Below are 13,559 nucleotides of genomic sequence, written 5' to 3'. Positions count from 1 at the left end.
GGAAAGGCTGGCAAATGAAAGCCAAGAAGGCGCAGCGGTTGAAGATCTCAGCGTGGGGGGATGAAGAACCAGATGCCAGCGAGGATGACAATGAAGGAAACGATGATGATCAGCAGCAGACAGCCCATGCGGGTGTGCTTAATGTTAACCATGGGACAGGAGTGCCAACATCTATTGCTGAAAACAATGATGACCAGACAGATGCAATGAGCCTTGGTGCCATGTACAGAGAAGAAGGTAATTTAAGTATGGGATCATTTTTTAAAGATAGTTTCTGGATAGCTGTGTTTCCCCATTGACAGTGAAGTTATTTGAAAAAAAATAAAAAAAACTGATTATAATTTCAGTTCCTAGACATCATATCGTGGATGTGTCGCAATACTAGCGAAGTTATAGTTGACGAAAATTGCAAGAAAATGCTAACCGTCTCTTTCTTGGTTATTTCTTTCAGGGTTTGTACCACCCCAGAATCCGATAGACAATAGCATAGGCCAAGATGATGGTGATGACGGTGTTAACTTTGCAACGCCAACAAACGAAAACCAAGATAACACAGCGGTAGACCATGATCATGGGGTGGTTGAAATACCAGAGATCAATAAGGGTGGTGATGAAGGAGATGACGATGAACAACTTCAGACGAACCGGGCGGAGTTACTAACTACAACACATGAGGAGGCAGTGATGGAACTTGGGAATGAAAAGGATGCTGACTACACATTCGCAAGGAACTTTGATGCCATGTACCAAGAAGAAGGTAAAAATACTCACTTCGATCCTTTTTTATATTATACATTGGAGCGAGTTTTATTTCTCAATGGCCTGAGCTAATGTCTGAGGAGAACAAAATACCCTCTTTATGTTTTCAGTACTTGGTGATGACTTCCTGGATGTGGCATCTAAAGTGCCAACAGGCTATGCTGGAGATGAGAATGACGGAATAGGTGACCTATCTACTTCCCAACCACGTTATTTTAATGGTAACATAGTGGGATTGAAGATATCGATCCTTCAGCTACACCTTTACTGATGATACCTTTCAGGTCTGGATGAGGAATTCTTGGTGGTGGCATCACAGGTTCCAACAGATTACACTAATGAGCAAAATGCACAACATGTTGAGCCAAGTGTGGTTGACATAGAGAATGTAAATGCCTTGTTGGCTGCAATGAACACAGGTACAATACCATTGCAATCCATTCCAAATATGTAGATTGCTAGAATAACAACTAACAATATCTAACCTGTCGTTATGTGCACACAATGATGATGGTTGTCGGGAGTGGGCGCCCGGGAGACGACATGGACGAGGACCCGTCTTTCAATGGACCCATCTTGTTGAGATGGCAAGACGAAGACCACCCAGAAGCAGGCAGATTGGGCACTCATGCAGCCTATTCAACACAACAAGATAGTAGAGGCCCCCGTGTCCTGGATGTGCAAACAAACTGTCGACCTGGTCCTTCTTACCGATGCGATAATGAAGGTTGTTGTGTAAACCTGGCAACTGATGGCCTGCAAATTAGATTCAAAATGCTAGTAAAATTTAGTACATATTACTTAAACAAGGATTGTGATGCAGATGGCGGGGACGGTCAAGCTCCCACCAAGGTCATGACGCCAGGGGCTAGTCGTTCAGCAACACGGTTCCAGCAAGCAATTATGAATTATCTTCAGAGATGTGGAATTAAGCACACGGTGAACAACAATAGAAAAACAAATGGTGCAAGGACAGATGCTGGAAATGGAAAAACGAGTGTTGCAAACAAGAAGGAATGGGGTGACAAGTACCCTCCATCAATAGGGCTAAACCATTCAGAGCCATTTGATGATGTAATTTCCAAATTCAGTCTGAACCTAAATGCATGCGTAGGTGGGATCTTGAAAAGGTAAGAAAACAAATAGGCATCTTGTTGGCAGACATGCAAGTAAATCAGACAGCAGGGCAGGGCCGTGTTTACCTTACGAGGTTGCATCACTAACTAGTTACCTTACAGGAAATGGGTCAAGCATTTCCACCCAATATTGGCGGTCACATCTGGTCAGGACATTAAAGATGAACTGACTCCTAGAGGTGACTTATCTTTAGATGTGGTGAGGTGCATTCAGCGAATGATGTGCCTGAAGGAGGATGATATGTACGGTGGGTGGTTGGATAGGTTCCGGGGGCTTTTCGATCCGAAATTTGTGGTGAGCGCGATGATTAAGTGATGATGAAAAAATGACAATATGTTGTTCTAGTATTTATGTCAGTCCCAACTAAGTGTGCTTCTTACGTTTTCCTTTGCGGGAAAAAGTTTGCCAGGACGATGGTCATACTAACTAGGATTATATCGACAATATGATGAACTCTAATGTAATCGGCTATAGGATAGACTGGCTGAAGAAGGTATAACCATGTCGTCATAATCTTCGTGTATTTGGTTTATCTTTAAGACTAAATGCATGGAACTGACTCTCCTTCTGTGTTTGCATTTGGGAAAATGAAAAATCAAGTTCTTTTTCCCTCTGGATTTCATGGACTGCTGGTCGATGTACCTTATGGATAAGGACACAAAGGTTATGATGGTGCTAGACCTGACCGAGACAGATGAACTAGACGAGATGAAGATAAAGCATGAAGCACTAGCTAAGAAATTCCAGAAGAGGTTTTGTTCTTTGTTAAACAACTACTTCGGTAACGGGTTGGTGGATGCCGATGGATGGAAATTTGTGTATCCATTGGTGGCACATCATGAACCATGCAGCAGGTATGAACATGCCTACTAGGCAAACACCCAGCTACGCATACAATTCAGGTTCAGCCATGGCTAGTGTTGATATATATGTACTAGGGTACAATATTTTTGCCAACTAATATGACGAGGACAAATAATGTGTGCATGGAAGACAGTGGGATCTACATCTTTCACTACTTCAAGAATTTCACCGGGCTATACCTTCGTTCAACACTGACGCAGGTTTCGCGTCTGCTAATTCTATGAACCATATACACACCAACAACTATAAAATGTTGCCCGCATGTTCGTGAACTAATTGTTTGCATCTTTGCCTGACCAACAGGAACAGATTGACTGTGAGCGGATGAAGCTAGCATACGAAATAGTCACCATGAAGAGCAACAAGGGGCATCTTCGAGAGTTCATGTACGATGTGATCATTGACTGAAGAAAGTTTAAAAGGAGTAGTGCGAGAGGACCTCGTATAACACCCTCGATGTGGTTATATCTCCCACGTGTCGAAGCACGACTTAGAGGCATAATCACATTGAAAGCAATGTCGCAAGTGAGGTAATCTTCACACAACCCATGTAATACATAAGGGAAAGAGATAGATAGTTGGCTTACAATCGCCACTTCACGCAATACATGAATAAAGCATTACATCATCCAGATACACACAAGGTCCGACTACGGAACCCAAAATAAAAGAAGACTACCCCAAAAGCTACACAGATCCCCGATCATCCCAACTGGGCTCCACTACTGATCAACTGAAATGAAACAATACAATGAACGGGATCTTCATCGAGCTCCTCCTTGAGCTCGGTTGTGTCATCTGCACGGTATCATCGACACCTGCAAACTGGTTTTGGAAGTAACTGTGAGTCACGGGGACTTAGCAATCTCACACCCTCGCGATCAAGACTATTTAAGCTTATGGTTAGGTAAAAGGTATGAGGTGGAGCTGCAGCAAGCGACTAGCATATTTGGTGGCTAACATACGCAACTGAGAGCGAGAAGAGAGGGCAAAGCACGTTCGAGAAATCTATGATCAAGAAGTGATCCTAGAACAACCTACGTCAAGCATAACTCCAACACCATGTTCACTTCCCGGACACTGCCGGAAAGAGACCATCACGGCTACACACGCGGTTGATGCATTTTAATTAAGTTAAGGTTTCAGGTTTTCTACAACCGGACATTAACAAATTCCCATCTGCCCATAACCACGGGCATGGCTTTTGAAAGTTCAAATCCCTACAGGGGTGTCCCAACTTAGCCCATCACAAGCTCTCACAGTCAACGAAGGATATTCCTTCTCCCAGGAAGACCCGATCAGGCTCGGAATCCCGGTTACAAGACATTTCGACACTGGTAAAACAAGACCAGCAAAGCCAACCGAATGTGCCAACAAATCCCGATAGGAGCTGCACATATCTTGTTCTCAGGGCACACCGGATTGTCCAAGGTTCCGGTAGGCCAGCCCAGAGTTGCCCCTGGTGGCCACCGGCAGCTGACAGGTTGGACCAACACTCAGAGGAGCACTGGCCCGGGGGTTTCAATAAAGATGACCCTTGGGCAGGCCTACCCAAGGGAAAGAAAAGGCTAGGTGGCAAATGGTAAAACCAATGTTGGGCCTTGCTGGAGGAGTTTTATTCAAGGCGAACTATGAAGGGGTTCCCATTATAACCCAACCGTGTAAGGAACGCAAAATCAAGGAACATAACACCGGTATGACGGAAACTAGGGCGGCAAGAGTGGAACAAAACACCAGGCATAAGGCCGAGCCTTCCACCCTTTACCAAGTGTATAGATGCATTAATATAATAAGAGATATTGTGATATCCCACCAAAATAACCATGTCCCAAACATGGAACAAGCTCCAATCTTCACCTGCAACTAACAACGCTATAAGAGGGGCTGAGCAAAGCGGTAACATAGCCAAACAACGGTTTGCTAGGACAAGGTGGGTTAGAGGCTTGGCTTAGCAAAATGGGAGGCATGATAAGCAAGTGGTGGGTATCGCAGCATAGGCATACCAAAAGAGCGAGCAACTAGCAAGCAAAGATAGAAGTGATTTCGAGGGTATGGTCATCTTGCCTGCAAAGTTCTCTGAGAAGACGAAAACTTGATCCTCGTAAGCATACTCAACGGGCTCCTCGATCACATACTCGTCTCCCGGCTCTACCCAAAGCAAGAACACAAGCAAAGGGAGACACAATCAACCACGTGCCATGCACAAGCACCATGATGCAAGACATGGCATGATATGCGGGATGCGATATGCGATGCATATGCATGCTTCAGAAAGGAATGATTGAACCTGGCCTCAAATTGGAAAAACCAAGAGTGCCACTGGAAAGATGAGTTGATTTCGGTCGAAATTGATATAAAGATCACCGGAATCGGATGCACGGTTTGGAAATGGCAAGCAAAACAGATATGGCACCGGTCTGCGATTAACAGCAAGTAGCCTTCTAAATGCATCAAGATAATTAAGCTACTGCACTCAAACATAGCAACAAAAAACATGGCAGGGATCCACTCAAGATGCTTTACAAAATATGAACACTGAGCTACGGCTAATTCAGTCAATTACAGGTTCAAACAAGCATGGCAAAAGTGCAAATGATAACAGGTTTCAGACTTAGTGAAATTATCAACAAGTCAGGAATTTAACATCAGGAAGCAATGTTTAGATCACGAAAACTACATGCTACAGGAACATATCATGGCAAAGCAAAGCATGGCATGAAGCTACTCTAAGCATACAACAAAAGTCCCTTAGTTACCATAAGCCAAAAGGGATCAGAAAATACAATTGCAAGCATGTGAACATAGCAATTAACGAAAACAGATTCAGACTTAGTGAAAAACCGGAGCATGCAAAACAGATATCAAGTAGGCATGTTTACGAGCTCGATGCACTCACTAAAAAGCATGGCATGATAAACTAAGCATACACCCAGAAAGTAGACATGGCATAGAAGCTAGACATGGCAAGAACAACAACATAGCATGCACGGATCAACAACAACAAGCTTGGCAAAATTGCTAAACATGTCAACAATCTGCCAGGAACATTTTATAGCAAAAGTAGAAGAGATGACACAACACTCCGGTTAGATGGATAAGCACAGGAAAGAACATGATCTTGATAAAACGGGATGATGGTTGAAGAAAGCAATATCACAATGCCTCCGGAATGAAAGAATAGAAGTTGGATCGTCGGAACAAAAGAACGGAGAAGAATACAACATCTTCTACCCTAAATGAGCTTGCAAAAGCATATTTAGGAGAAGGTTCGAACGGAGTTGTTGGGAAAACCAGCAACGAAAAGAACAAAGTTGTAGAGGACTTATGGAAAACATCTCGAAATTATGAGGTGAAATTCCGCCACTACTGGAAACAATAGATTGGATTGATATAAACAAAGAGACGAGACTATTTTGCCGGGAGGATAAATGAAGAACTTGGGTCATTTATGAGCACCATAAATAGCAACAATCCTTAGGGAAGGCTTTTGGTGAAACATGACACAAGATAACTCCAACGAAGAGGTTGATGGATTTAAAATACCTCATTCTTAACAACATGTGGATCATGAAACATGAACTCAAATTATTAAGAATAACATAACACCACCTCAAAAGATAAAAGGGAAAGAATTGCGCTTCGGACTACAAGATGAAGAAAACTTGAGCTACTCTGAAAAGAATCTTGATGAACGCTTCGAGAAGGAATTAAATCCTTTATGAGCCAACATGTAGAGTCTCCATGAAGAACTCCGGTAATGAAAGAATGATCAAACGAAAAGTAAGAGAAGTTGAAAGAACAAGGTGAATCCTTGTAATGATCTAGATGAATCTGCGTGGTGATATAATTGAAATAGATTGGAACTCCGGGCAAAAGAGAAGATGAACAATTGAAACCGAGAGTTTGATGAACCTCCGGAATAAAGAATTGAGTTTACTCGCAGAAACAAGAATAAGAATTACATTATGCTTATCCTTCACCAATTAAATTGATGACAATCAATGGAATTGGCATGCTACTTATTCTCGTAGAAAGGATTTAAGATAGATATAGCGCAAACTTGAGAAGGTCTTCAATGAACCACCGGTATGATTGGAACAACGAATGAATTGATATGATAACAGCGGAAGAGAAATCTTGAACGAACCACCGTAAGAATTCAAAATGAACGAAGTAAAGGGATGAATCACCGGTAAGAATTAGCAAAAGAACGAAGATACGTGAGAGAATTTAGATACAAGAGAACGAAGAGATCAAGAACTGAATAGATATTATATGAGCGATGCACCGGTAAGATTTAGAGAAAGAGAGCTGAAAGCTGAGAATGAATAAGTCTTCTGAAAACATGTGCTCCGGATAATCAAACTGAGAAGACTCTTGAATTGCTCCGAATGGGTGAAAAGAATATCTCACAATCGAAAATAATTATGAGAGGATGGAAAAAAGGCTAGAGCCATGAAACTTGAAGAGAATGGAGCAAGATTGAGAGAAAAATCTTCTTCAGTCTTGAAATGTCGAGCGTGATGACGAGAAAACACCACCATGAATTGTTGAGATACTCTGGGATGAAAATTAGAAAGGTTGAACCAACGATGAAAAGAAATTGCAAGCTCTTGGAGAAAGGCATTTGACTGATGATAATTCATACTTGCATCAAACTTCGAAAAGAAATTTGAGGATAGCTCTGGGAAAATAAGAAGAGTCAGGTAAGATCCTGGGAAAAGACCTATGGATTAGGGCCCACTCAAAAGAAACACCGTAGAACAATTAATTGAAAAAAAGGAGATAGCACCGGTTGAATTAAATGGCTTGAATGAGATAATACCTCGAAAGAGCTTGAACGAATGTAGAGTGAAAACACGAATCTCCGAGATATCTTGAGCACTCTAGAACAAATGAATGGCGAGAAGTGGATGATTAAGAGTTGCACCGGCATGAGAAAGCATTTGAAACGAGTAAAAGGGATATGATCAACACCAAAATCTTGAATTGAATCCACCGGAGAAGAGAACGAGTGAAGATTGACGAACTTGAAGCTCCATTAGTATCTTCTTGAGAATCACCGGATAAGAACATTGATGGAAAAGAATGGAGAGGCTTCTCATCACTAAAATTGATACTTGATTAAGAACTCCGAGTCTTTGAAGAAAAAGGGTGGGAGGGCGGGAAAAACAAAGACAACTTGGGGACGGATGAAACAAACAACATTGGGAAAACCGAGAGGTGATCTTGTGGATGTTAAAATGATCGGATCCACTTGAAGAGAAACACGCCGGTTGAAAAGGATTGACATGACAATATTGATGATCAATAAGGATTAGTATTCACATAGAAATATGAGAACACCGCTTAGGAAAGGTATGGAATGAACACTGACTTCGAAGCAACTCGAATACCACAACTGAAAACAAAACAAAGGATTGGCTTGCAGAATAAGCCGGAACAAACATATGATAGAGATTTCGTCCGAAGTTTTCGTGGTGGGGCCTACACGGGCTCGATCGTACAACACCATCATGTACAAGGCAGTGCACATGACATACGAAGCGTCCCCGAGTCAGCATAGCCAAGGAATCTTCAAGACACAACGAGACCACTGTAAAACCAACCGTGGATAGGCGGACCACTAGACGTCGAACCCGAATTTCATGTCATACATCTGTCGGAAAGATATCCTAAGAGCTACTTGAATTCCCACTTATAAACTCCCGAAATTCTCCCGGTTATGCAATCAGGTGTTGGGGATACAGGGGAAGCATAATATCTCACCCAAAGCTAGCAAATCCTACATACAGCTGTATCCATCCTTCAACACATAACCAAGAAATCCTCAGAAATCATTTACCTCAACCTTCGAAAAGCATCCGTTATACGAGTTATGGCAATACTCCCAAACTCCCGCCCCAGTACTGGGTGGCGTTGAGGTTATCTCACCAACAACTGCATAAAAGAGATTTTCGATGTCGGCAAAAAACTCAGGTATTCCAGAATTGCAACGATAAAATTGTGACGACAACACCTCAGAGCTCAACTCCCCAGGACACTGCCACAACCCCTAAATGTCAGGAGGCACCAAGAACAATGTTCTCGTCACAAAACCATCGGAACGATTCCAAGATACCTGCGTGATCCTAAATTTTTTTTACTGAAATTTGAGAAGAGAAGAGTCAAAACTCTACATCAGGATGCCTCACCAAAGCGACGAATGGATTGCGGAGTACAAATAATCCTACTCTCTGATATATATATAATCCTATAAGACTCAAAATATTTTTTCTAGACTCAACAACGCCAGCGATTCGATCAAGCAGGGGGCTCCTAAGGTCGGGGAAGGCTCTGATTACCAACTTATAATGCCCTCGATGCGGCTATATCTCCCACATGTCGAAGCACGACTTAGAGGCATAACCGCATTGAAAGCAATGTCGCAAGTGAGGTAATCTTCACACAACCCATGTAATACATAAGGGAAAGAGATACAGAGTTGGCTTACAATCGCCACTTCACGCAATACATGAATAAATCATTACATCATCCAGATACACACAAGGTCCGACTACGGAACACAAAATGAAAGAAGACTACCCCAAAAGCTACACAGATCCCCGATCGTCCCAACTGGGCTCCACTACTAATCAACTGAAACGAAACAACACAATGAACGAGATCTTCATTGAGCTCCTCCTTGAGCTCGGTTGCGTCATCTGCATGGTATCATCGGCACCTACAAACTGGTTTTGGAAGTAACTGTGAGCCACGGGGACTCAGCAATCTCACACCCTTGCGATCAAGACTATTTAAGCCTATGGTTAGGTAAAAGGTATGAGGTGGAGCTGCAGCAAGCGACTAGCATATTTGGTGGCTAACATACTGTAACGCCCTCAATGCGGCTATATCTCCCACGTGTCGAAGCACGACTTAGAGGCATAACCGCATTGAAAGCAATGTCGCAAGTGAGGTAATCTTCACACAACCCATGTAATACATAAGGGAAAGGGATACATAGTTGGCTTACAATCGCCACTTCACACAAATACATGAATAAAGCATTACATCATCCAAATACAATCAGGGCCCGACTACGGAGGCAAAATAAAAGAAGACTACCCCAAAAGCTACACAGATCCCCGATCGATCCCAACTGGGCTCCACTACTGATCAACTAGAGCGAAACAACACAAAGGGCAAGATCTTCATCGAGCTCCTCCTTGAGCTTGGTTGCGTCATCTGCACGGACTCATCGGCACCTGCAAGCTGGTTTTGGAAGTATCTGTGAGTCACGGGGACTCAGCAATCTCAACCCTCACGATCAAGACTATTTAAGCTTATGGGTAAGGCAAAAGTATGACGTGGAGCTGCGGCAAGCGACTAGCATGTATGGTGTCTAACATACGCAAATGGGAGCGAGAAGAGAAGGCAAAGCACGATCGAGAAACTATGATCAAGAAGTGATCCTAGAACAACCTATGTCAAGCATAACTCCAACACCGTGTTCACTTCCTGGACTCCGCCGAGAAGAGACCATCACGGTTACACACGCGGTTGATGTATTTTAATTAAGGTCAACTTCAGGTTTTCTACAACCGGACGTTAACAAATTCCCATATGCCCATAACCGCGGGCACGGCTTTCGAAAGTTCAAATCCCTGCAGGGGTGTCCCAACTTAGCCCATCACAAGCTCTCACGGTCAACGAAGGATATTCCTTCTAGCGGGAAGACCCGATCAGACTCGGAATCCCGGTTACAAGACATTTCGACAATGATAAAACAAATCCAGCAACACCGCCCGAATGTGCCGACAAATCCCGATAGGAGCTGCACATATCTCGTTCTCAGGGCACACTCAGATTGTCTAAACTTCCGGTAGGCCAGCCCAGAGTTGCCCCTGGTGGTCACCGGCGGCTGACGAGGTGGACCAACACTCAGAGGATCACTGGCCCAGGGGGGTTTAAATAAGATGACCCTTGAGTCTGCGGAACACAAGGGAAAAAGAGGCTAGGTGGCAAATGGTAAAACAAATGTTGGGCATTGCTGGAAGAGTTTTATTCAAGGCGAACTATCAAGGGGTTCCCATTATAGCCCAACCGCGTAAGGAACGCAAAATCCGGGAACATAACACCGATATGACGGAAACTAGGGCGGCAAGAGTGGAACAAAACACCAGGCATAAGGCCGAGCCTTCCGCCCTTTACCAAGTATATAGATGCATTAATTAAATAAGATATATTGTGATATCCCAACAAGTAAACATGTTCCAACAAGGAACAACATCTCCATGTTCCAACAAGGAACAAACTTCAATCTTCACCTTCAACTAACAACGCTATAAGAGGGGCTGAGCAAAGCGGTAACATAGCCAAACAACGGTTTGCTAGGACAAGGTGGGTTAGAGGCTTGGTTCAACAACATGGGAGGCATGATAAGCAGGTGATAGGTATCGCAGCATAGGCATAGCAAAAGAGCGAGCAGCTAGCAAGCAAAGATAGAAGTGATTTCGAGGGTATGATCATCTTGCCTGAAATCCCGCAACAAAGAAGAACGAGTCCACAAAGAAGACAAACGGACGTAGTCGAACGGGTCCTCACAAACGCGACGTTATCGGAACCAACCCGAAGAAGCAACACCGGAAAGAAGCACACAACATAGTAAACAACCACCACATAATCATGGCATGATGCACAATCAAGTATGATGCATGTCCGGTTTAATGAAGCATGGTATGGCAAAATGCACAAACAATCCTACAAATTAAGTGGAGCTCATTATGCAACGGAGTTGCATATTGAAGAAAACACCACATGACTTATTTAGTTCTCTCTCGTTTAGGTAACCAACAAGATTAAATGTTGTTAACATGGCAAGAGGTGAAGCACAACAAAACTACCTATCTAGGCAAGTTTAAATGAGGCTGGAAACAACAAAACAACAAGTCCGGAAACTCCTCATGTGCACATTTTAGGTTTGGTACTGTTCTGCCCTAAACACAATTTTAGAGTTGATAAACATGCAAAGTGATGCCACCATGTTAAACTAGGCATTTTTCCACCCCATTTACATATAAAGTTTATTCGAAACCGAGCTACGGTTATTTAGTTATGATTTAAAACATTTTAGCATGTCATAGGAGCAAATCTAACCAAACAACATTTTAAACATCTTAAACATAGATGAAAGTGACATAATATGCCCCCTCAAAAAAAAGTGACATAATATGAAACTACACACAATTCTAAGAAACTTTCATGTTAAGTTTGTTTTAATCCGATGCACGGTTTGTGAGATATGATATGCATGATCTATGAGTGCTTTTCTGCAAAACGGGCGTTCTCTGGAATAAGCTAAAACATACTGCAGAAAAAAAACACAACTCGGGCCGAAACTGGCCCGAACTGGGCTGCACAGGAGCAAACAAAGGATGGGCTTCCTCACATCGGGCTCCAGGAAGCCGAGCCTTGGCGCTGGGCCACGCACGCCCTGCTGGAACTGGGCTTCGCATGAGGCAGAGGAGGGGGTCAACGCAGACGGGCGACTTGTCGCTGTTCGTCGTCGTTTCCAAACGCAGAAGCAGAGGCCGGCGACAAGGATTGGGGAGGACCGACCGCGGCGATGAGCTGGAGGGTGCGGCCTGCGGGGTCCAGCTGGAGGCTCTCGTCGTCGACGAGGAGCTCGAGGAGGAGAGGAGCGGTCGAGGTGGCGACGAGGGCGGGTTGCAGGCGGCTCCGACGCGGGACTTGGGGCGCAGGGGCGAGGCGAACATCGAGCGGATCCGGCGGGTGGCGCTGCTCGAAGGACACTAGACGAAGCAGGACGGTGCCGGTGGCGCCATGGAGCTTGGGCGAACTCCTTTTCATTCCTGGGAAGGAGAGAGAGAGAACCACCGTGAGAGAGCGAGAGGGAAAAACAGGAGGAGAGGATCGGGATGAGGTCAGTCCTGGTCATGGCCGCCGGCGGCGGGGTCGCCGGAGTGCGCGGCCTGCAGGGTCGGCGAGGCTCGGGCGTGAGGGCTCCTCCCCCGATCCTGCGGCTGGTTGGATCGGAGGAAGGAGGAGGCTGGTGGGGAGAGATGGAGAGGAATGGCTGCGGGTGGATCTGGAGGCTGGCTCACGATTGGGGGTGCGTGGAAAAAGAGGAGGAGACCAGGTGGCTGGCGGCAACGGCTGGACAGGGAACGATCACTAGGAAATAGGGTTTTGTCCAGATTTAGACTAGGGACTATATATAAGGAAAGAGGGAGAGTTTAGGGGCTAATCCGTCCCTCCAATTAAAATCGAGCGGTCGAGAAAAATACACAAGGAAGTCCAATTAACAAAACGGAGACGTTTTGTAGATGTTTGGGGATGATCCGGACACAACGGTGACGACTGACCGGGTCGAGTCCGGGACAGCTTTCGGACGCGCGCGCGAGGAGGTCCGGTGCACTGTGCAAAGAGGGGTAGGCATGGGCCTAGGTGGACTGTGGAGAGCGGGTTGGTCTGAGATGAGAGGGGAGAGATGCAGCCCGGCACGATTTCCGGAGACCGAAAACGTCCGACGATAAGACCGGGTATACTGCCGCTATAGTTATCCGTTGGGGCATCAAACGGACTCCGAACGCGATGAAACTTGGCAGGCAGCCGACTGACAACAAAACAACACCACACGCCAACTTTCATCCCATTCCGAGAACATTTTCCGGTCACTTATAAAATAATATTTTGGACATGCCGCGGGCGCGTGCAAGTGTGTCTGGGCTCAGAACGGACAAAGGAAGGAACTGGGAGACTGGGACAGATGCAAGTTTCGAAAACATGATGATAAA

General features: G+C 44.6%; 1 protein-coding gene across 1 annotated transcript; it reads left to right on the top strand.

The window, feature by feature from the left end:
- The first annotated feature begins 2,344 nt into the window (after positions 1–2,344).
- On the top strand, positions 2,345–3,168 carry LOC147970693 (uncharacterized). Its single transcript, XM_087522691.1, has 4 exons — positions 2,345–2,389; positions 2,497–2,750; positions 2,867–2,960; positions 3,064–3,168. The coding sequence occupies exons 1-4, from the start codon at positions 2,345–2,347 to the stop codon at positions 3,166–3,168; spliced, it is 498 nt and encodes a 165-aa protein (XP_087378817.1).
- Positions 3,169–13,559: the final 10,391 nt, after the last annotated feature.

Source organism: Triticum urartu, chromosome 5A (genome assembly GCF_056163025.1).
Source record: "Triticum urartu cultivar PI428250 chromosome 5A, HENAU_Tu73, whole genome shotgun sequence".
Taxonomy (NCBI): Eukaryota; Viridiplantae; Streptophyta; class Magnoliopsida; order Poales; family Poaceae; genus Triticum; species Triticum urartu.
The sequence above is the reverse complement of the archived record's forward strand: the minus strand, read 5'-3'. Positions and strand labels throughout refer to the sequence as shown.